This window comes from Rhinolophus sinicus, chromosome 14 (genome assembly GCF_057876585.1).
Source record: "Rhinolophus sinicus isolate RSI-liver-muscle chromosome 14, RSI-T2T, whole genome shotgun sequence".
Lineage (NCBI taxonomy): Eukaryota > Metazoa > Chordata > Mammalia > Chiroptera > Rhinolophidae > Rhinolophus > Rhinolophus sinicus.
Window position 1 is genome coordinate 7145510 of NC_142514.1, and position 24121 is coordinate 7169630.

At 54.9% G+C, this 24121-nt stretch overlaps 1 protein-coding gene across 6 annotated transcripts in view; it reads right to left on the bottom strand.

Annotated features, from left to right (window-relative positions):
• The window catches only part of CASZ1 (castor zinc finger 1), a 150191-nt gene that overhangs the window by 52452 nt on the left and 73618 nt on the right, over positions 1 to 24121 (bottom strand). For 3 of the 6 annotated variants that reach the window (XM_074334061.2, XM_088790113.1, XM_019746785.3), the window contains 2 exons: positions 15361 to 15412; positions 3268 to 3306 (listed from right to left, as the gene is read on the bottom strand). In XM_074334061.2, the coding sequence (XP_074190162.2) occupies positions 3268 to 3283 (16 nt within the window). In that variant the 5' untranslated portion in view covers positions 3284 to 3306; positions 15361 to 15412. Of the gene's footprint in view, positions 1 to 3267; positions 3307 to 3759; positions 4197 to 15360; positions 15413 to 24121 lie in introns of those variants that run through there. The other 3 variants (XM_074334060.2, XM_088790115.1, XM_088790114.1) reach the window with 3 other exon arrangements.

Genomic DNA, 24121 nt, shown 5'->3' on the forward strand with positions numbered 1-24121 from the left:
ACTGCAGCCATGGTACGGAGTGGTCAGTGCCACCCCCTCATCGGCTCCCCCTACAGTCCCTGGCCATCCCTTTCAACTTGCCTACCTGGTCCTTTACCTGGCAGTGCCTACCTTGGATCCTCTGATGGATATCTCTAGACCTGGACAGCCCCTAGGGAGAGTGGGGCAATTATAACCAGATCCCAGAAAATCAAGGGCAAGTTCTTTCTCAAAGCTCTACTGATGTTTCATTGCCACTTTCATTGCCCAGGCTCCAGTTTTGTCCAGGGCCTAGGAATCAGCCTAGTGGGGCCTAATCCTGGGAGCTTCCCAACGGCAGGACGGGCAGGACGGATTTACCTGAGTCTGAAAGCTTCCTCCCACCTCCCCTCCCCCTCCTGGCGCCCTCCCCCAGGGAAATCACTCTAAAAGGGCCTAATGGAACTATGTCCTCCTCTCTTCCTCTCTCTCCTGCCTCCCTCCCTCTCTTTCTCTTTCCTTTTTTTTTTTATTAGCATTTGTGGAATTTATTCCCAAACTCTCCTAATCTTCCGTACACAACCATTTGATTTGCATAACCCAACCCCCTCTCATAAAAACTGGCTGCTAGTTTAATTAAAAAATGTAAATTTGCTGTCATCTCGGGGCCTGGTGAATTAGGACGACATCGGCATTTTTTATTGCTAAAGACGTCCAGATTGATCCAGCCCTTGGCTGAACTATGGTGGGGGAAAAGGGGTCCACATGGCCCCTGAGGGTCTTAAGGTCCTGCTGTCCCCTTCTGAGAAGGCTTGGTTTTCCCACTACTGAACTCTGGCCAGAGTGCTTCAAGACCTAGACCTGTCCGAGGCTGGAGGTGATGTTAGTCCATGCTCCAGTGCTTATGGGGTCCCTGGTGCCAGCAGCCCTTTGGGGCCTTGTATCGTGCTACAGAGGCCCTCCGTAAAAGCTGCCCATCATCCCCCAAAAGAAGAGAGCCCCTCACTGCACCTGCAATGAGCCCTGGCCAGAAATGAAGCCCTTGACCCTGGCTGTGCCCAGGAGGACATTCCAGAGGTGAAGGGAAGATGAACATGGAGACAGCCCACAGACGGCTCAGAGGGGATCTCAGAGTTCCCACCTGCTTCCTTTTTTTTGTGAAGAGGGGAAAAAGTGCTTTTCTTCTGAAGTTCTGAGATTAAGTGAAACTTCCAAGTTCAAAGAAAAGGCTGAGATGGTATCACCAGATGACTCCTCCAGGAAACAGGCAGAACTTTGACACCCTGGAGCTCCCCTCACTGAGTGGCCAGAGTCCAGGCCTGGGTCCTGCTGGGAGGGCCCTGTTCTAGCTAGAGAGGGACAAGCTGACCCCAAGGGCCCTTCTAGCTTCTAGGAAAAGTTTCCAAAGCCTGTCCCTGGAGTGTTGGGAGATGTGAGTCTCCCTAAGGCCCAAGAGAGATGCTACAGGAGGTTCTGCCACCCACAGGCCCAGGAGGCCCTCTCTCGAGTTGGAGACACCCTACAGAAGGGCTTTGGAGTCGTGTCCCCACAGCAGACTGGCAAGGACTGGTTGGTGCAGGGCAGGAGGATGGACACCAGCTCCAGCTGGCACCCAGGTTAGAAGGAAGACCAGGAAGGCCCGCCTTCCAGCTGAGTAATTGTTGGGTCCCATGTGCCTGCCCATAAGCAGAGGCTCGCCTGCCTCAGGTAGGAGGTGGTGCATTACAGGCCTATCTATAAGGACTGCTTCTTAGCTGGGATGGGTGGGGTCCCTATTTCCGAAGAAAGGGGGTGGGGCTGGAGAGGGAGGAGATGAGACACCTGATTAGAGGTGGGGGCAGGCTGCTTCTCTGTGGGAGTGGAGGGCAGGGAGGGGCAGGGAGGGGCAGGATGGCAGCACTGGCCTTAGACACCTTCATCGCTTTGCCCAGTAGGGGGTGTCACATCCTTCTTGGGCACAGAGGTCCTCAGGACCTCCACATCAGGTAAGCCAAGACCACACCTGGCTGGACATAGTCTTGAAACTCTGTGAATGACCCCTCCCCACCCCATATCCCCTTCCCAAAGCCAGCTACCGTGTCACCCACCCTGGACTCCCCTGGACTGCCCTCCTGTCCTCTTTGCCCACTCCCTTTGATATCAGGAGGTCAAATGTCAGCTCATGGGTCCCAAGGGGCAATGCTATGAACTTGGGTTCATTATACACAACAATTCTAATAGCCACCAATACCACTTATCCTTCTATAAATGAAACAGGAGGGTTCAAAGATCATTCTCAATGACTTATCAACCTGTTTATTACTGACTTCTTTCAAAAACATTTAGGAAGAAGCTGCTTTTGTCAGCCTACGATCTAAAGGTCCTGGTCAAGTTTTGGTTTTAATAGAGAGGACTAATAAAGCCTGAGGAGCTCATGGTAAACCACACTCTGGACTCAGGTCGGAACCCCAGGTGGGGAAAGAAGAGAAATAGTCAATAAAATTAGATTAAAACCAACAAAACACCAAAATTTCTGTCCCAGGCCAGCACCATGTTATCTGGAACCTTTGCCTAGCCACCATCCTAGGCCCCCCCAAGAACCAGAAGTCCAAATGTAGTAGTTTGTTTGGTCTACCCCTTCCCAGGGTGGGGGCTAAAACAGGGGGATGGAGAGAGTCCTGGGCCCCTCACTTTGAACTGATAACAGCCACCTCATCCCACGGATTCTCAGGTGAAAAATACTCATTAGCCATAATAAGCAGTTTGATCATCCGACACAGCCTTGTCCCAAATAAATTAAATTCCTTTACCTTGAGACAGTCGCCCCGAAACCAGACTAACCACCTTTCCCAACAGGACGCTGCTTTCAAAAACTAAACCACCCCCCACTAAAAAAATAAAAACACACACCCCACAGCCAGAGATCTTTGCAGGGAAACACACACACACACACACACACACACACACACACACACACACACACACAGAAAGAACACAGCCATTAAAAAAACACGGAGAACAAAAACCCCCACAAAAAACCCCTAAATCCTCTCTCTGGGTGCCCCCCAGCTCCCTCTCCCCTCCGTTCTTTCATAATGACAAGCATCAAATTAGTCATAGTCACTAAGCAAGGAACAAATAATAACAATAATATCATCCGAAGCCTCGAAATCCAGAAACCAGGGCGAGAGGCGCGGCGGCACCGGACCCTCCCCTGGCCAGCCCCCGCCCCCCACCCAGCTGCTACCTCATTGGGCTAAAAATAATAACTTCCGTAAAAGAACCGAAAGAAAAGTGAAAGAGCCTCCCCTGGTTCCCACCGGCCGGTACCTGTACCAAGATCCATTCTCCTCTCTTTGGTCCCAAACTCTTCGAGGATCGCCAAAAAAAGAAGAGGAAAGAAAAAAAAAAATCTGTTTAGTCTCTCGCTCTGTGCCCCACTCCACACCCCCTCCGCCCCTCCGCTCGCCGCACCCCCCATCCAGGAGCGGACAAGTCCCCGGGACTGGGGGAGAAATGCTAAGGGGGCCCGGGGAGGGAGAGCGAAACTTTCCCTCCCTCCCCTCTCGCTCTCACGCTCCGGCATCGCACACTCAGAGCAGCTTCTTTCTGCTCTCGAGTTTATTAAACTAAAAGAGAAACTATTTATAGACGCGGTCCGGGTCGGGGGGCCCGGCCGGCCAGCGAGGCCGAGGGGCGCCCCCGCCCGCCAGCGGGGCGCGGTTCCCGCCGCCCCCGCCCCGCCCGCGCCCCCCGCCCCGCGCCGGGGTCGGAGCCCCGCGGCGCGCCCCCGGCCCTCCCCCGCCCCACTCGGGTACTCACCATAGTCGGAGAGTCGAAAGCCGAATTCACTTAAATAATCAACTTTCATAATACTTAATTAATGCCTAATTGCAACTGATTACTCCCCGAATAACAAGTTGTTTTAAAGCCCTGATGTCATTGCTCCTGACGGTAACACTCAGGGTAACAGTTTGGCAGGAGGGAGCAGGCGGGCGGGAGCGGCCGGGGGCGCTGCCAGGCGCCGAGGTGATTGGCAGGGCGGCCGCGGCGCCGCCTCCTCCGGGCCAGGCCCGCGCCGCCCCGGCAGGTGAAAGAGCAGAGCTCGGCCCGCCCGCGCGCGCGCCCGCCGGGATGCCGGAGTGAATGGGCTCGCGCTCGCCCGCCCCGGGCCCGCTCCCCCACGCGCGCTCGCGCCCTGCGCTCGCTCCTTCACAGACGCGCGCATTCCGCGCCCGATCCCTCACACGCGCTCCCCCACCCTCCGCCGGCTCCCTCGCACGCGTCCCCTCTCCCGAGTGCGCGCGCGCGCGAGGCCTCAGCGCACCGGCCCGGGCGGCCGGCCCTATTGGCTCAGTGATTCCCCCAAACCTCAGACTTTAGTAGGAGGGGGGCGGGGACTCAGTGGCGGGGCCGGGCGTGAGCGGGGAGGCCGGTGAGGGCCCGGCGGCCGGCGCTCGCGCCCCCGCGCCCAGGGCGCGCGCTCGCACGCTCCTGTCTGCGCTCGGGCCTCGCGAACGCTACTCGACGGCGCCGGCTGGCCGCGGGCTTGGGGCGTGTGCGGCCGCGCAAACTTTTCCGTGCGGGCGGGCGCAGGTGTGAGCGCCAGGGGGTCGTGCGCGCCGAGCCGCGCGCCCGCGTGTTGCCCTTGGCCCCTGCGGACTCGCGGTGCCAGGATACCAGGGGTTTTGTTTTCCCTCATCTCCGAACCTCCTCATGTTCGTGGTGCTGCTTTTTAAGTTCGAAGAAAAGAAAACTTCAGGGCGGTGGGGCTGGGTGTGTCGGGAAACACGCGCGTTGGCCTCGCGCGGCTCCGTATACCGCGCGGGCTCCAGGTTCCAGGACTGCGGGGACCCCCGGGCTTCTGCCGCTTCGATTTGGATTTGCCTTTAAAACGGGCCCTGTCGCCCTCCCACCCGGGCCGACCCTCGGCCGCTGAACAGTCTTGCTCTGGGCCTTTTCTTTTCGCTTCCTCCTGCCATGAAGTTCAGCCACCAGCCCTGCAGCTGAGACTCGAGGGGAGCCAACTCCTCCTTCCTCCCTCACCCCGCCTGGGCAGGGCAGCTTTTCCTCTTTCGTCGGAGCGTCCCTACCACAGATCCCGGCCATCACTTGGGCTTCCTTCTCGCCGTCTTGCCTCTATCGTGCCCCGTGAAGGGCCCTGGCAGACAGGGCACAGGCACCAGTCAACCACGGAGCCAGTGTCCTGCCACCTTCCCCTCCCAGATCGGCCGCCTTTCCTGTCTGCCAGCTCATCGCTGGACCAGACACCCTGTCCACTGCTTGCCCCTCCTCCCTTTCCCCCAGAGAAAGCACTTTGGTGGGTTTCTCTGCCTTGGCCCCCAAACGTCCCTGCTTCGGCCAGATAAGTTGACATTCCTTAAATGTTAGTGACCTAAATCACTCATTGGGCCTGGGGGGCTCAAGGAAGGAGGCAGCCAGGCAAACAGGAATGTGGGCAGCGGTGTTAGTGAAGTACCCAGATCTGTCACTAGCTCCTCGCTCCCCCTCTGTCCCTCCTTCACCCTGCTGCCTCCTTCCCTCTCCTGTTTCAGGGGAGGCTGCGCTGCCTTTAACGGAGGGCAAGAGAACAGGACCCAACCTTCTCTGGTCTTTCGTCAGCATTCAGCAAAACGGTGCTGCTGGCCTATTTTTGCAATATTTCTATTTTGCAACGGGAGGGGCCCAGGGAAGCCGTGGGACAAAGAAGTCAGGTAGTTAATCTATTCTTTCTCCCACGTCCCCCTTATTTTTCTTCTTTTTTTGGGTTGCTCTTTCAAATGGCCTCACAAGGAGGTTAGCATCCCTCCCTGACTTCAGTGCCCTCCATGATGCCTTCTTGGCAACCCCTATTCCTGGTTGCGACACAACCCTCCAACCTTCAGGCCAGCTCCATTCCTTGTAGGAACAGTAGATGGAGGCCCAGAAGTTTTACTGAGTGTCCCCTGGCCCTAAAACCCTGAAGAAGGGAGCAGAGCTCCTTAAACAAACCAAGCCACATGCTACCCACAGGCTGGTACGATTGCTGGCAAAGGGCAGCTAGGCAGAGAAGACCATGAGCTTCTGCTCCCCACACAGGATCTCAGAGAGGGCCTCTCTGTGTCCAGGACTGCTGTGGGGTACACAGATGCCTCTGGGTGCTCCCACCCATGATTCCCCAAAGCAAGGTCTGCAGCTTTGGGTTGTAACCACAGGCAGTCAATTCCAAACCCCAATCCTGGTGTGTTTCCCCACTGGGGCGACTGGGGTGCAGAAGGAAGCCAGAAGACATAGGGACAAAAGCGTGATTTCTCGGTGCACAGAAAGATGTCTGCACATATGGGGAGCTCCCTGCATATGTGACCCACACGGCCTGCTGGCTACTTCCGAATGCCCTTCTGGGCTTCTGCAGATGGCCAGGGCATGGAAGGACATGGCTTCCAGTTACCAAGGTAAGGCCAACTGAATTGGCTACACGGTAAATCGAGGCCTCTGGTGGACAAAGACAGGAGAGAAACGGCGGACGGGACAAAACTGAAAGAGAGCTGGAAGGAAGGCAGAGCAGGCAGGGCCAGCCAGAGGGACCCCAAGTGCAGCTAGTGGGGGAGGAAGGTGTGGGCTGCCCAGAGAGCCTCTGCTGTGCCAAGACGATAGCCACCATCAGCCACTGCAGATTTACGAGGTCCTGCCCAAAGGTGAGGGGACGTCGTGTGGCAGAACAGGCCAGAGAGGCACAGAAAATGAGGCCATCTTGGTGTGTTATGATTTGAGAAGGTCTAAGAAGAAGGCTGACGCATTGAGGTCGTGGATATGAGTCAGAGGCCACATAATGGAGGGGACCCCAGCTTTCTTTCTCTGTCTCTTTGTTTCTTGGGGTGTGTGCTCATATGAAGGGGAGAGGCCCAGAACCTTGGCATCTCTGAGGCTATGGCCCATTTGTGACTTGAGGACCCTGATGTGGTGACATCTCCTTAGACCCTGAGGCCAGGCCCCAGTGAGGACATTTGTGCCTGGGATTCGAGGGGACGAACAATACCACAATTCCTCCTGGTCTAGAGGCTCGGCTCAGAGCCGTCAGTTCCTCCGTATACACCTCACTCACGAGAGAAAAAGTGGAGACCTGCACAGCAATCCCACCCTCCAGGCCCCTCACACGTGTCCAGGGAAAACCGTCGGCTCTCCCCAGGCAAGCTTCTGTCGCTGGCTCCCAGTGCCCTGGCACCCCAGTTTGCCCACTCATTCTCTCTCCCTCCCGAGCCCGGGGCCTTCTCACTCACCAGCCTGTTTACACACCAGGTATCTCATGCTTTATCTGCTCTCATTTTGAATTTGTAACTTTCACATAAACTTGAACAAAGCTCCTTTTGTTCCTGCACCCCACCCCAGGATCCTAATAAACTGGTTCCCTGTGCGGCGACTGGGCCAGGGCACAGCAGCCTTGGCCAAAGGACTGTATGTGCATGTGAACAAGCGTGTTCTCACCTGCGAGGGAGTCTGTGTGCTGGTGTGTGAGTGCGCTCCCCAGGCTGACGGAGGGAGGGTGTCCGGGAGAGCTGTGCGAACCAGCCAAGTGTGGCCAGGAAGCACTGAGGAGATGGAGGGCAGAGCCCAGACACCATGGCATGGGGATGGCATCGTCTGCCAGCAGGGCACGAGAGGTGGTGAGCCAGGGAAGGGTGGGTGTCAGGGCAGGGGGTAAACAGGGAGGAAGGAAACAAAGGGCAGAGAAGATCAGCCACCAGGTGCAGAGTGAGGGGCTGAGGCTAGGCTGGAGCTGAGTGTAAGGAAGATGCAAGGATTACATTATGGCAGCATAGGGCTGGCACAGCCGCACGCTCGGCCCCGTAATCCTGTTAGCCAGCAATCTCCATTCCGAAAGAGCTTCATTTCTTTGTGAATATTTGTAAACTAGATATCTAATGGAAAATTATAGGAAAATTATAGTGAAATTCATGACGGAGAAATCCGATTATCCCTAATTCAATTATGCCATCTTAGCCCACACAGCACATTTCCCATTTTTTTCCCATAAATACCGATGCCAGGGGTCCTGGTAATCAAATAAAATTGAAAATCATCTTCCCATTAAATTCAATTAGCCGCAATTTCTAAAGCCTATCAGAGATTTTAATTACTAAATTATAAAATTCTCCAATGCTAAATTGAAACCAAAAAAATTGCACATCTTTATATTTCATAGAAAAAAAAAAAGGACCAGCAAAATCCTTGAAAAATGCCCTCCTCTCTATGCCCAGCTTCAAAGCAGGTTCCTCACCTGGACGGACCTCACATCGCTGCCTACTTGCCCAGTTGGGGATGAAGCTAGGGGGGCAGAGGAGATGGCCCTGTCAGGGGAGGGGCTGAGGCATATTAATTTAGCAGAGGGGCAAACCACACCTCCAACCTCAAAGCAGCTTCATACTGGGCTGGCTCCTGGAGAAGACCCGCCTTCCTCACTGGCTATCCTGGCTCCTGAGATGCCCTCAACTCTGTCCCGGACCAAGAGGTCTATAAGTGCCACCTTCTTGGTCTATGGACAGGGCTTGGCTCAGGTCACAGCTTGGCCTCGGGGCTCTGCATGGTTCTAGGGCAGCAGACCAGAGGTAGCTAGCTTCTTACCCAAGCACCGGCTCTCTAACCACCCTGTCAGCCCCCAGATGGCCGGGGCTGGGTCAGAGGGAGGAGGAGGACGAAGCCCAGTGTCAAGGGTGGACAGATATCATGGGATGGTTCCATGGCTCTGAGTCTTCTCCAGAGCATTCCCAAGGGCCATGGGTCCTGGCAGTGTACCACCCTCCTGGAGACTGACATGGCCCCAATCTGGCTTCACCCTGCACTTCCAGCTCATTCTCTGTTCTCCTTACCCTCTCTGGAAAGTCGACAGCCCTGAATCATCCAGAAGCCCTACCCCTGCCCCATGGGAGAGCTCACTTGTTCACCCCAGCTCCTTTTAAGGAAGTGCTGGCCACAACTCCAATGGGAGACCCTCCTTTCTCACCCCCAAAACCCATACCACTTACCCCGATCTAAAGGCTGCTCTAGGATTCAGAAGAGCCTGGGGAGACGGCATCAGTGGTGGCATAAAGTGACTCAAGGTCTGAAACCCAAGGTGGGTGGCTGGGTGGGCAGCTAGCTGATGGGCCTGGCAGCTTCAGGGCAGCCGGCAGCCTAGTTGCCGGCAGCCCAGCACCCAGGGAGCAGGGAGCAGGTTTAATTTGCCAGGCAGTCAGGAGTGCCAGCAGGGGAGGCACCCGCAAACAAAACAAAAACAAAAAAGTTAATTATCTTTGGCTTTTTCTTAATAAATATCCAAACTGGCCCGGCCGGATCCTCCGCTTTGGAGGGAGAGAGAAGAAGGAGGAAAAAACCCCAAACCAAATCCAACAGACACATTCTCTGGTGTCTACCTTTCCTTTGTCTCTCACTCTTGTATTTATCTCTTATCAGAGGCAGTAAGTTTCACATTAATTCCCAAATTTTGCAAATGCAAGAGTGTGGTCAAAAGCCTTCTCTCTCTCTCTCTCTCTCTCTCTCTCTCTCTCTCTCTCTCTCTCTCTAAAGTTCTAGGGTGGGAAAGTGGAAGTGTGAAGCAGAAAGAGGCAGGTGGGAAGAAAAGGGTGAGCAGGTAAAAGACAGAGGCAAAGGAGAGAGTGAGAGAAAGATGGAAGGAAAAGACAGAGAAAGTGTGATTCAGGGAACTGAGCTAGTCAGGTTGGCCCAGTGGGCACGGCCCCCTGTGGGCACAGGGCAGGGACCTGTGCTGGAATGCTGTGTTTTCAGTTACAATTTTATTTCAGCTACAATTATCGGGTACAGGAGATATGGGGATTTCTCATTTTAAACTTCTGAAACCACCTGCGTCTCACTGGCTACTTCAGCTCCCTTGTTGCTGCTGGTTCCTGTGCCAACCCTCTGTCTTCCAGGAGCATGGCTGGGGAAGAGAAGGTTCAAGGGGAGGGGAGGTTGGCTGTCCTCTTGAGGGGTATGAGATTTTTCTGTATGGAATCGCAAGTGTGCCTACGGAGAGAGATGCGTGTCGCCACCTGGGCCTACGTGTCTGGATGGTGCTCATACATGCCTGAGCCCATGCTGTTGGAAACATGTGGCAGGGCATGTGTGTTGGGGGAGTGGGGCAGCCAGGCCATCAGGCAGTCCCTCACGGAGCCCTGGAGACCCTCTACCTCAGTTCAAACCCCAGCTCCATCACTCACTGGCTGTGCAGCCTTAATCAAGTCGCTGATCCTCTCTGAGCCTCCATAGTCTTAGCGTCAAAGGGAATAACAATTAGTGATTACCTAAGGCTGGGGGTTGAGGGGAATGGAGCGTGACGGCTAATGAGTATGGGGTTTCTTTCTGGGTGATGAAAATATTCTAAAATTAGACAGTGGTGATAGTTGTACAATCTCGTGAATATGCTAAAAACCACTGAATTGTACACTTGGCATGTATATTATATCTCAATAAAGTGGTTATAAAAAATGGGGACAAGTGGGGAATAATAATAGCACTTACTGCATAGAATTGTCATAGGGCATAGTACATAGGCTGGCACAGAGTAAGCGCTCAATAAGGATTAGCAATTAGTGACTAATATGGATCTGGGCAGATGGGTTGGCCTGGGGTCCATGAACGTACATACTGCTGGGTGCTTACAAACGTCTACCTGGGGCTCTGGGGCCCTGGGGCCAGGCCAGCAGGTTGTCAAACAGCTGAGCTGCCCTTACATTCAGTCGGGGCTCCCAGGCGGCTGCTCTCTGGTAGGGACGGGAGAGTGCATGACCCTCCTCCTGCCTCCCTGCCGGGGTCCCTGGAGAGGAGACTGCCCACCGTGGCAGGCAGACTCTGCCGTTCACTCTCCCCGTCTCACAGAGCACTCATATTTTCCATGTGCAGCAGACCGTGAATTCACCTTCATACTAGTTACAGGGTTATTTAGCTTCTCCTGACACTGACAATCACCAAACTTTAATTCGCTGCTTGGCTTCTCCCTGCTGCGCCCTCTGCCCACCCCCAAAATCCCTGGGAGAGGATGGGAAGGGCCTAGTCCGGCCCCTTCTTGCCAAAGCTTGCCCTTCGGAGTGATGGAGTGATGGAGTGATGGCAGGAAGCGGGGGGGTTGGTCAGAAGGAGAAGATGACAGGCAGAGGGCAGGGGAGAGACCAGCTCGGGAGAGAGGAAGTACCACAGGGCTAAGGGGACCTTCCGTCCTGCTCCTCCGGCCTGACACTAATGTATTCAACCAGACATCCATCCTGTTGTGAATGAAGACTCGGCAGACCGGGCTGCATGTCTGAGGGCATCTGAGGGCGGGCAGGACCTATGACGGGCCAGGTCTCGCTGAGCTCCCAGGATCGGGCAGCTGGCATGGGCTGGCTCCTTCTCCTGCTGCTAGACAAGCAGGTGCCTATCGGGAACCGACCCGAGGGAGCCCATTCTTACCAGCCTGAGAAGCCAGCTCTCATTTTCTCCTGCCGTCCCCCTGCCAGTCTCCTGACAGGCCATCCTGCCCTGCACAGGCTTCCCTCCAGCCTACTGCCCTATTGCTTGTATCACGTCTCTCTCCCTTTGATGAAGGCAGGTGGGTCTGCTCAAAGCTACTGCCAAATATCAGATGGGAAATAGAGACTGAGACAACACCCACCAAGTACCCAAATCACAATCCCAAGACCAGTGGGGTAGACTGGGCCCAAACTGGGTGTCCAAGTGCCTACTTCCTTGCTCAGTGTGAGAGGCTGCTGCTGTCCCAAGCCCATGGCCAGCCCTGGGGGGGGATCTTTGTCTCTCTCTTCCCTTGGCTTCAGCAGATCCCCTTCTTTCTGTCTCCCTTGTGGTCCCACACCCTTTCTAGGAGTGGGTCCGGCTTCCAGAAGGTCCACAGTGGCCTACGGTTGGCTCAGGGGGCCAGGGGAACCCAGAGATCTCAGACTCCTGTTTGCAACCCTCCATCTCCTGAAGTGGTCACCATCGTCTTTCCCTGAAAGCCTCCCAGAAGAGCGGGGAGTGACGGTTTGTTCTGAGAACTATTTGGTAGAACCAGGGGACTCTTATTCCCTAAATCCAAGGCTGGCCCCGTCAGCCACTCATTAGGCAGAGTCCCAGGAGCAGAGTACAGAGCCCAGAGGACTCACGAAGCCCAGAGGCCTGGAAGGACCTGGGCCGAGGAGCTTGGAGAAGCAGAGGCAGGGCGGAGCCAGGAGGGGAGAGGCAGGGAACTCTACAGTGGGCTTAAGCTGTGTCTGCTTCCTCCGAGCCCCACTGCACTGCCCCACCCCTGCCCGCGGGGTGGCCTGGGCAAGAGAGATGTCAACGGGACCGATGGCAGAGATGGGAGAAGGGGCTTGTTGACTGCAAACTGTCCATTATGGCTCAGATTATAAGCATATTGCGCAGGGCTCTCTGCACGATGCCCAGGAAATCCAATACGCTGAAAGGTTAATGCAATCAATTAGGGTGACAAGGAAGTAAAGTAAAGCCTTCGGAGTAGATGAAAAGGAGAGGGAGGGCACGCGTGCCATGGAGTTGGGGGGTGGCCGTATGGCTGGTGGGAAGGCAGAGAGGAAGATAGAACTAGTGGGATGCAGGGAGAGGGCTTGGAAGGGAAAAGAGAGCTATACCAAAGGCCAGGAACCCATGAAAAGAGGACAGTTAGAGAGACAGCAGCCGGAGAGGGCGGCCAGTGCACTGTGCTGGGACACAGCTCGTCTCAGACCTCTGACTGCTGCACAGTTTCATTTCCTCCCCCTCCCCCTTTCCTCTCTCCCTGCCAGCCTTTCCTCCAAGGCTTGGAGCCTGGCTCCCAGATTAGCTCACAGCACTAGTAATGTGTTAGAGCAGCCTTAGTCCCTGCCCCCGCGCAGAGCAAGTGCCCACCACATAACCTCCTGTTTCACCCTCAGCAGCACCCACGAACGCCTGTGACGCGGAGAGGGTGGGGGTCCGGATCCCTTTTACAGATGGAGAAGCTGGTGCTCAGAGAAGATGCATCATCTCCCCAGGCCTTACAGCAGCTGTGGAGGACCCAGGGCTGACCTGAGATCTCCAACTACCCCTGGGGAGTCAGGAGCCTTCCCTTCGCTAAGAAGTCCGACTCAGGTGCTGGGGCAGGGGTGGGGAGTTCTGTGGAACCTGCCCAGGGTTGGCTGCTGCTCTGGGAGGAGAAAAGGCACAGGGGAAGGGGATGCGGCACTTCCTGCTTGTCAAGCCCCAGGCTAGACACCTGCAGGTACATTAACTCCCAATAACCCTGCAAAGTAGATATCCTGCTCACCTTACAGAGAAGGAAACGGTGGGTCTAAGAACTAGCTAAAGGCTGCAGGATAGAGACTTGGGGCAGGAGCTCTGAGGAAACAGTGGCTGTTGAGGACAGGACAAGCGGCGACTTCTAGGTGGGGGGACGGAGCAGAGGATGAGGCCATACAGAGCAGAGGGAGAGAGAGGGTGGTGGCCCCAGTAGATCAGGACTGCAAGCACCCCTGCAACCTCCAGGACGACGAGGCTCCCAGACAACTGCCCGGGCCCCTCAGAGCAATCCCATGGATGACAAGGGCACAGCAGGATGGTGGTGGCACAACATTGTGAATGTTCCTAATGCCAGGGAACTGCACACTTAAAAATGGTTACAATGGTGATTTCACATTATGTATATTTTACCACTTGAAAAAAAAAAGAGCAGAAGACAGGAGCCAGAATCTCCAGATCAGGAGCCAGCAAACTTTTTCTGTTAAGGGCCAGATGGTAAACATTTTAGGCTCTGGGGGCAACCATCCTCTGTTGTAGGTACCCAGCTCTGCCACTGTAGAGTGAAAGCAGCCATAGCCAATACGCAAGCGGGTAGGCGTGGCTAAGTGCCAATAAAACTTTATTTACAAAAACAGGCAGTGGGCCCCATTTGGCCCATGGGCCATCCTTTGCCAAGTCTTGCTCCAGAGAATGGAAGCACCTAGGGCTGACTTTCAGGACCAGGGGTGCTGGGCTCTGTCCCACTGTCTGGGGACAGAAGTATCCAATCTGGACCTTGCCAAGAAGTAGAGGGGAGGGCTGGGCAGAAGGAAGGCTCAGAAGGAAGCCAGGTTCTCATTACCAGTAGAGGGTGGAGAAAAAGATGGGAAAAAGGACAAGCTCTGGCACGGGAAACAGATGTCAGGAACCTGTCTGTCCCAGCTGCCAGCATCCCAAGAAGCCCTTCACCGTGCTTCAGATTCTCGTGGATGACGTGATGGGTTGGAGACCTGCAGCTCCCAACATTCTAGGAGTCTCCACACCATGAGAGAGGTGTGAGGCTGTGAGGCTGTGGCTGAGAGGACAGGAGTGGGGCCACGGGGCCGGCTGGCCAGGAGGGACACCAGGGGAGAGGCAGGCCGGACAGAGGCCGGGGAGCAGAGCTGTAACCAGGGTGGTACTGGCGGCAAAGGGAGGAATCCACTGGCCCCAGCGAGAGCGCAGGGCGCGGGCCGGGCCTGCCCTACACTGGCCGCCTCTGATCACGTTTTCAGGGCCACTGCCCGCCGGCACAGACAATGCTGGGAGAGCCTTTGAAGTCCGAAAGGGATGCCGCGGTGGGAGCCTCTCGCATCTCCTCCCTTCCCCCGTCCTCCCAGGGGAGGGGGCCAAGCAGGACAAAACTCGGAGCCGGTCGCAGCCGGCCCGAAACGCGTGAGACAAAGGGAAAACAAACAGGTTTGGAGCCAGGCGCACGGTGCCGTGTCTGTCCCCCGCCCTGCCGAGCAAGGATGATGGATGGCTGCAGCCAGCCAGCTCGCCTGCCGGGCAGGCCCCGATATTTACATAACACTGGCGTTCCACCGGTCACCTCTGACACGGCACTGCCTGGGGCCGAGGCCTGGTGGCCCCGAGGTTCCTGGAGCCACCCGGGGAATGAGACAGCTTGTGAAGACCCAGCCAGGCCAGGAGAGCCCTGGGCCTGGGGAAGGGCAGCACAGCAGCCTGCCCTGGGCTCAGGGCCTGAGGCCTCCTCCCTGCCAGCCTCTCATGGAGGAGGAGCCCACTGGGGGCCAGCAGCCTCCACGGAGAGAGGGCTTTCGAGTCCACGAGGTGCCCCACGCACATGAACTACAATCAGAGCTTCTAGGGAGAGCTGGCAGCAGCCACCACAGCAGGCTGACCGAGCTGCAGACAGCTGGGCATGGTGCCACCATGCAGGTGAGCCCTGGCACCACAGATGCCTGTCTGCCCCAGGTTGCCTTGAATACATTCGGTGCCCAAAGTCTGCAATCCAGGTATCCCTAGCCCATTTCCAGCTTACGAGCCAATCTGAGACGTTCCTACTGAGGCCATCTTTTCCGCCAGGTTCAAATGGGCAACGTGGCTTCAAATCCCTGTCTTTATCTTCCCGACCCTTCCCAGACACTCGGCAGGACTGGACCCAGCCCAAAGGGCTAGGCCAGGGCTTACCAGTGGGGCTCAGGGACGGGGCTCAGGCCTTACCTCGTAGCAGGTCCTAGAGGCTCCTCTTTCGCAGCAGGGGCGTCACTTCATTCTGAGAAGGCAGAGAGAGAGGAGCCCCGTTAGTCTTCCAAGGCTGGACACCCCACTGCATGCCCTCCATCCTGCTGTGTGCCCAGGTGCTCCCTGCCACCTCTGGGCTGATGTTCCAGGGCTGGCCGAGGGAGTCAAAACTTCAGACACACTCAGTGGACCCTGATTTGGGCCCATTTAAGTATATGCCAACCAAATTTGAAAAAATTCAGAAAGCAGTAGTGGGTAATCACAGTGGAAATATGGTCGTCAGTTCATCCGTCATCAAACACAGATCAGAGTCCGAGCTGGGAATTTTGGGGTGCTGGTGCTCTCAGGCCGAGCATCGGAGCCTGGGGACAATGATGACAGAATCTAGTAGCACCCAGTCCTTTCCTCTCCCCTCTAATCCTCTGGCCCCTGAAAATAAACATGACAGATGCCAAGCTGTGCACTATAGCAAATGGGTGACAGAGGGTTAGGGGTAGACCAGGGGCCATGGTACTGAGAAGCCTCAAGTCCCAGGAACAGGCTGCTGACAGTTCTCTTCCACCCTGGGGTCCTACTCATGAGTCACAATAACACATAATGGGGGTCCACGTAAAGAGAGGGTAAACGGTGCAACAGTGTAGGAGGTCTTTAGCTAACTCATTACTTGGCCCAGCTCGCCAGGCTCAAGCCCTCCTCCCCAGGGAGAGTTTGGGGAGCCAGGTTCAAATGGGAAGACTCCTTATGTGGATGGAAAACCCAGGGAGCACTCTGGCCCCTGTCTTTGCCTGAGCCAGGATGTGCTACCCCCAGCCCCACCCCCACCACTGGGCCTCAGAACTCTACCACACTCAGAAAGGATTTTCTGTTTATTACATTTTTTTCTCCCCAGTCCCTCATTTGTGGCTTATCAATGATGCAAGAGGAGTAACACCAATTTCCTTAGGCTGTGTAATCCCCAAATCAGATTGGGGGATTGTGAGAGGTGAGGTGACCTTGTACAGGGCTCCCGCAATGCCACCCAGTCCTGCCACCCGCCCGCCCTTCTCAGGACATATTTAGACAGATAATATTAATTGTACTTGACACGTCCTCCTAAGGAGGGCTGTGTCCTCTGCCAGCTTTGCTGGGCTGCCTGGGCAGAGGGTGCCCTCTGGGGCAGAACCCACCCTGCTGAGCCCCGAGCTCTGGTGGGCATTGAGAAGCTGGGGAGGATTGCCCCATGGGCTTCTGACACATGCCCACCTGATCCAGATGGTGAGAAGCTGGGGGTCTGCAGAGAGCTGGACAGATTGAGATAGGGGGCAGCAAAGAGGAAGGGGGAGCCCTGCCAAAGCAGAAGTGGGGCAGAGGTCAGAAGAGTGGAAACGGAAAGCAGTCAGAGAGGAGAGCTGGATGAAGGGCAGGCCAGGCAGGGCTGGGCCATGGGGCAAGAACTAGCGACCCTAGGGCTCTGCTGAGAAGCGCTGGGCAGGCTGGGCTGTCAGAGCTCACATCGCAGCCAGCGAGCCAGCCCAGGGAGCCGGCCGGGCGGCCTCACTGTCCCGTCCATCTCACACTCGCCTGCTTGAGGTCTCTCAAGGCACTCTGGCCAGCCTCCCTTGAACCCCCAAAGCCCCCCAACTCCACAACTCCAGTATCTCCCTTCCACCACCTTTTTCTCCCCTCCCATCCTCCCCGGCAACTGTGCATTTATTAATTCATGAGGCACTAATTAGTTCTTTGTTTAATTTTGTGTTAAACAGACTGACCGGAATGATAACGATGTGCAGCGCAGTGTTGCCGTCCCCAACCACCCCTGTTTTCTGACAACAAGGGAGCGCGGGAGACCGGAGCGCTGAACCCAAATCCCTCAGCAGTTGCACTTCATTAAGTCAAAATGTGACAAGAAGCTTAGAGAGCAACTTGCAGATCTGATCACACAGAACAATCGGGGAGGAAACTTTCCAGGAGTTGGTCGGGGAGAAGGAGGGGCAGGGAGGGGCAGAGATGGTTACCACACGGGGACCAGGGACTGAACTTGGGTTCTGTCTCTCACCTGCAGGTGGCCTGGCTGATGGGAGCAGGGAGGCTGTCTCTGGGTGGGATCTGGGACCCTGGGTGGATTCTGCAACCTTAGTGGGGACCTGAGTAGTTCAACGTGATCTCTGTATTTTTGTCCAGGCATTTTTATCTGTCTCTCTCTGCCTCTCACTGCCCCTGATGTCTGGTTCTGGCCTGTATAAGTGAGTGACTGGGCATACCCAGGACCTGGCAAAGAAACACAAACCTGCTGCAGTTAAGGAAGAATTCTGCAAGGCCATGGGAAAGGCACAGAGAGGGAAAACAGAGGAGAGTGGAAGCCCCTACACTTAGGAAGGCTGAAGTTAAGCACACCTTCCTGACTCAGAAAGAGAGGTAACATGCTCAAGAATCATGGCCAATGTATCCATTCTCTCACAGTTGTCCACCCACCCATATACCTACCCATCCATCCATCCATCTATCCACACATATCTATCCATCCATTCACACACATCCTTCCACCCATCCATCCATCCACCCGTCCACCCATCCATCCATCCACTCATGCATCTCATCCATCCACGTATCATTCTTTCATCCATTCATTCATCCATCCATTCATCCACCCATCTACCCATCCACCCACCCATCATCCATCCATCCATTCATTCATCCATCCATTCATCCACCCATCTACCCATCCACCCACCCATCCATCAGACATTATCCGTCCATCATCCAGCCAGCCATCCACTCATCCACCCACCCATCATCCATCCATCCATTTATCCCTCTCTCCCTCTCTCCACCCATTCTTCATACATCATCCATCATCCAGCCAACCAAACAGCCATCCACTCATCCATCCATTCACCCACCCACCTATCCATCCACATATCATCCATCCATCCATCCATCCATCCATCCATCCATCCATCCATTCTCCCATCTACCCATCCATCCACCAATCCATCACACATCATCCTTCCATTCATCATCCATCCATCCACCCACCCAGTCACCCATCCACACATCATCCATCCATCCATCCATCCATCCATCCATCCATCCATCCATCCATCCCTCCAATGTTCTTTATCCTAAGTACTCTGACCAGGGCGGATGGATGGCTCAGTTGGTTAGAGCCTGAGCTCTCAACAACAAGGTTGCCAGTTCAATTCCCACATGGGATGGTGGGCTGCACCCCCTGCAACTAAAGATTGAAAACGGAGACTGGACTTGTTGCCGAGCTGCACCCTCCACAACTAGATTGAAGGACAACGACTTAGAGTTGATGGGCCCTGGAGAAACACACTGTTCCCCAATGCTCCCCAACTAAAAAAAAAATTAAGTTCTCTGACCAGAAAACTGAGGACCAAGAAGTTAAGTTCTGTGTAGAGCACACAGCAAATTAGATTAGAAGCAGAACCGGGCCCTGCAGCTTCCAGGCCATGGTAGTAACTGTAGGCAGGCAGCTGATCTAAAAACAACAATAGTCTTCTAACCTGCTCCCTCCTGTCCATTTGAAAAAGCAGGATCTCCACCAGGTGTCAAGAGGCTACTCCCCCAGCACATGGCATGAGTGAGGATGGGCGGGCTCGAAATCAAGCCCTGTCCCAGTCTAAAGGCAGGGCTCTGGCCTCCTTTCACCTGACCTCAGTCTCCAAAAATGTGGACAATGTCTTGTATATGAACAAGAACAGGAAGGGGTCGTGAGGAGGAGAATAAGAACACAGAGAAAACTGACAAAACTAGCTCGATTGTGTGTGACGATCCTGTTGCCTTCTTCCCATTGCCCACTGCGCCCGTCCCGGTGTGGCCTGACCCTCCCTCTGAGAGCCCAGGCAGCCTTGCCCATGTCTTCCCCTGGCCAGTTCTGAAGTGCGGTGGTCTCGCACCCAAGCCTGGAAGCCCTGGGCTAGCTTCTGTTCATTTGCTGTCAGGCTGCCTAAGCAAACCAATGAAAACTAATTAATTATAAAAGAGAGTGAGAAAAGTAGAAAAGAGAGGAGAAGGTGACAGGCAGAGATGGCAAGGAGGAAGAGGGAAAGTGGGATAGAGAGGGAAGACCCAGGGGGCCCGCAGGGAGCTCTAAGTGGGGGTCATGGGCCTGGGAGCTGGGAGGGACCATGGGCTTCCCCCGCACAGTGTGCTGGAGTGGACAGAGGGCAGGAAGGAAGGCAAAGATGGTGCAGAGGGGCCTGACACGGGCCAGGGGGTGGAGGGAGGCCAGGAGAAGAGGGCGAGGGGAGAGGGAAGGGTGAAAAAGCTGCCGGGACCAGCGTACCAGGACCTGAAGGGGCCTCACCCATCTGCAGTCCTCTCCGGCTGGATCCACCAACTCCCCAGGACTTGGCTTCGGACTGTCTCATCCCCCGCTCCCCGGCTCCATATTTATGAGGCCCCGCTGATTACGCAGCCCCAGGCCAGGCTCCTGGTCCCTGCCACCCCTACCTGCTCCCAACCCTCTCAGGCCATGAAGGCTCAGGGCAGCTGTCGGCCGCCCATCTACCCCCCAACTCTGTCTCCTGCCCCCTTCCCCCATCCTCACACACACCCTCTCCCTGGCCCGGCCCTTTCACAGGGACTGAGGCCATGTCAGCCGGCAGCTTGAGGAGGGGGGCAGCGCAGACAACAAGGGGCAGTGTCATGGAAACGGGCACTTTCCCCGAGAAATATTCTGTTTGGCCTCCTTCCTGCATTGAGGAGCTGTCAGGAGCCTGAGTGAGAGCCACACCACCCCTGGACCAGGCGTGACAAAACCTATTTTCTGCCTCAAATTTGATTGATTAAAAAACTTTTTAGGAAAACCATGTTAAAAGAGTGAAAAAAGAGAGGGAAAGAGAGAGAGGGAGGGAGGGAGAAATAGAGGAGAAAAGAAAGACAGAGAGAATAGAAATGCTCCCGGGGGAGAAGGGCTGGGGAGAAAGGCCACAGGTAGGGGCCAAACAGTTACCCCGGCAATGATGCCAGGGGACGTGTGTCAGTGGGACAGTCAACAGCATAACTACAAAGGTCAAAGGAAGCCCAAAACTTTTACACAGTGGTTAGCGGACAATGAGAGGCCGAGGAACCCCACACAATCCAGCAGGTGCCGATCTAGACGAGGTGTGGGTTGCCTGTCCTGGCCTAGGCAAAGGAGCTGGCACCCCAAGGCAGGCAGATGGCAGGTGGGGGTGTCCGTCCAGCACCAGGCCTCTGGATTGGCTCTGGGTGTTTCCAAACACAGTCCTGGCTAGAATTTGGCCAGAGTCTGAAAAAATCTGTATGCGGTCAAGAGGGAGACTGGTAGTTTGGGGGCAGGAAAGGGGTTTTCCCACCTGTTCTCTCAAGCTCTGGCTGGCTCAGGGAACACTTTTTTAATAAATAAGCTGGAAGGTACTTGCTGACCAATGTCCTGCAAGAGAGAAGCCTTTGCTGGTTCAACACCAGCCGTGGGGCTCTGGCTCTCCTCCCTCCCCATCTCAGACCTTCTGGCCCAGGCCCTCAGTTCCTTTGCTGGCTGCCGCCCCACATGGTACCCATGCCTGGTTTGCCTTCTCTCTTTTCCCATCTCAGAAACTGAGACAGGCTCGGCCTGACTTGGGTGGTGATGAGAGACCCTGCCTTAATACCTCAGGGCTCCAGAAGAAGAGCCAGCCTCCCCACCCCTCCTGAGACCCAGGAGGAAGAAACTTTTCCATTCCTAGAAGCCGGAGGTGCCACAGATCTTCCTGGCAGGACCCATCCTCTCCCCAGGAAGAGGGGTCCAAGGCAGTGGCCAAGTTTGTTCTCCCTCTGCCTAAGGGCCTCAAAGGTCAAGGTGAGGAAGGGTTCTGGCCAAGGAGTCAGCAAGGTTTCTCCAGGTGCTGGGAGTAGTTGCTCGGCAACATCCAATACAGCCTTTGCCAGCTCAGGGCTCAATGCAGGTAAGGCAGTCAGTCAGTGCCTCCTTGGATAGATAGGTATGTTCTGCAGGCAGATGCACAGAAAGACAACACTGCCAGGTACACTGACCCTAGATCTCTCCCCATCCCTGCTCCACAGCGACCATCACGGATTGACTGAGTGTACATGAGGAAGATAAAACATCCGGCATCCCCGAGAAAGAGCAGCGTCAGGAAGACTCAGGTTTGAAGCCTGCCTCTGCCACCTACTGCCACATGGCCTGGTGGGGCAGGCTGTTTAACATCTCCCGGCCTCAGCTTCTTCAACTGAAGAGTGAGGGTATAAGAGTCCCCACCTCAAAGATAGTTCCCTCAGTAAATATTTCTTGAGCACCCACTATATGCTGGATACCGTCCTAGACCTGGAGAACAGTGGCCAACCAAAGGCAGCCCTCATGGAGGTTCCATTCTTCCACATGGCTGCCGTGAAGACCCACTGAAATGATGTTTAGCGCTACGGTCTGGCACATAGAAAGGGCCCAATAAATATTAGCTGTTATTAGCTTTCAGGGTCCCTGGCTTCTTAACACGTTGAGTACGGACCACGAGAATCTTCACGAGGGATTTAAACCCCGCCGTACGCAACGTGTTAAGAGAGACCACAATTCCACTCCTCGGTATATACCCAAGAGAACAGACAAAAGGGACTCAGAACAAAAACTTGTGCATGAATGTTCACAGTAGTTCCAGTCACAATAGCCAAAAGGTAGACACAACTCAAGTGTCCATCAACAGATGGCTGGGTAAACAGCATGTGGCACATCCATACAATGGAATATTATCCGACCATGAAAAGGAATGAAGTTCTCATGCATGCTACCACATGGATGGACCTTGAAAACATTATGCTCAGTGAGAGAAGCCAGACACAAAAGACCACGTATTGTATGGTTCCATTTATATGCAATGTCCAGAACAGGCAAATCCCTAAGGACAGAAAGCAGATGAGGGGTTGACCAGGGGTGGACGGGGGGGGGGGGGGGGGGGAAGGGAAGCGGAATGGGGAGTGATTTCTAATGGGTACAGAGTTTTCTGTTTGGGGTGATGAGAAAGTTCCGGAATTAGATATTGGTGGCGGCTGTACAACATTGTGAATGTACTTAATGCCACTCAATTGTACACTTTAAAATGGTTGCAACGGTCAATTTTATGTTACGTGCATTTTACCACAATAAAGTAAAATGATGGAGAAGGAGAAGCAGCGGCAGGGAGAGAGGAGGAAGACATGCCCAGATGGTAGTCAGCATAGGTGTCAGATAAGCGAAGCAAGGGGGCGGACGGTGAATCATCACAATCTAGGATGGGGCCTCTTTCCCTCCTGTCCTCGAAAACAGCGAGGCCTTCCCAGGCCTCTGCAAGATTCGCTTTGTGACCACTGACAATAAAGGAAGGCAGTGGCTCCCGTGATGGGCTTCCCCTTAGGACACGTCACTCAAGTGTCTATGAGCATCCCCAGGGCTACCGTTTTCCTGCACACACATAGCGCGTCTCCTCTCACGTGTGGGTCCCAACACGCATGGCCCTGCCCATCCATCTCGCTGCCAGGCTCCCAGATAACTTTTGCTGTGGCCCAGCCTTGTGTTGCAACAAGCTGCCTTCCAGATGGGGAAGGAGGGTCTGAGTCAATGACTTCCCCACTCGCAGGGGCTCTAAGGTTCCCCAAGGTCAGGGAGTTCCACCTTGCAGGGAAAACTGAGAATAACGGGAGCCAGGCCCTCAGGGTGCCCCCCAAACCCTCACCCTACCCTCCTGCCTGCTCCTGAATGCTGCTCACACATAAACCCCTGCCTTGGCCCGGGAACTGTCAGGAGATCAACAAACAAAAGCTGCTTCTTGACAGGGAGTCATTTATATTTTAGCTTCGTTCCATTATCCTAACGAATCCTTCATCAGCAGATGCAATATTAACAGCAGAAAATCAGCTCATTACATCCGGGGGGATTTCATCAAGACGGCAATCATGTATGCAGCTCCCCAAGCCTTCAAGAGGCCAGTGTGGCTGTTATTTATTTATTTTGTTACTTATTTATTTAATTTTGGGGGTTCTTTCCACATAATTGCACCGCATCTCAGATCTTTAATAAATAATTTGTAGGTCCTGACCTGCAGACAGCTTTGCTCACTGCCATGAGAACTTGCATTAGCCAAAATATTTACCAATATTTAGAAGTCATTAGAATCAGGAGGCAAGTGGGGAGGGGGTACTCCGTTCTTCTAGAAACAGCGTGGTACGGGGCTATGGTGCTCGGCTCTCACTGCCGTCCTCCAACTCCCTCTCTTGGTCCGAGGGGAGCTGTCTGGACTGGAAGCTCCCGGAGGGCAGGCCCACACTGCTTCTCTGGGCTCACTTAGTTTGAGCAGGGGATTCCTGGGAGCTCCTTAGAGAGGGGTATGACCATCCGTCAGGATTCCTGTGGGCCTCTCACCACTGACGGGGGACCTGGCTACCGGAAAGGACCTGGTACAGCAGCGAGAACCTTTCACATGCCTGAGCTGGAACATTCTTTTGGGGTGGCACTCCCTGGCCCACCTGATGCCGGGGCGCTCCGCAAAGGAAGCTCTCATGGTCCTCCAGCAGCCCCTGGCTCTGTTGTGGCTGAAAGTAAAGGAAAGTCTGACCTGTTGCTCTCGGCTTCCCAAGGTTATGCCTCAAACGTCAAAGGAAAGAGAGTTCGGTTAATCCAGAAGGCAGACCTGTCCCACTTTACAGATGCGAAAACTGAGTTTCTACCAACTTAAGCTCTCTTCCTAAGGCCACACAGCTAGGAAGAGGCCCAGAACCAGGACTTACCCGTGAAGTGGCTCTGCTGTGC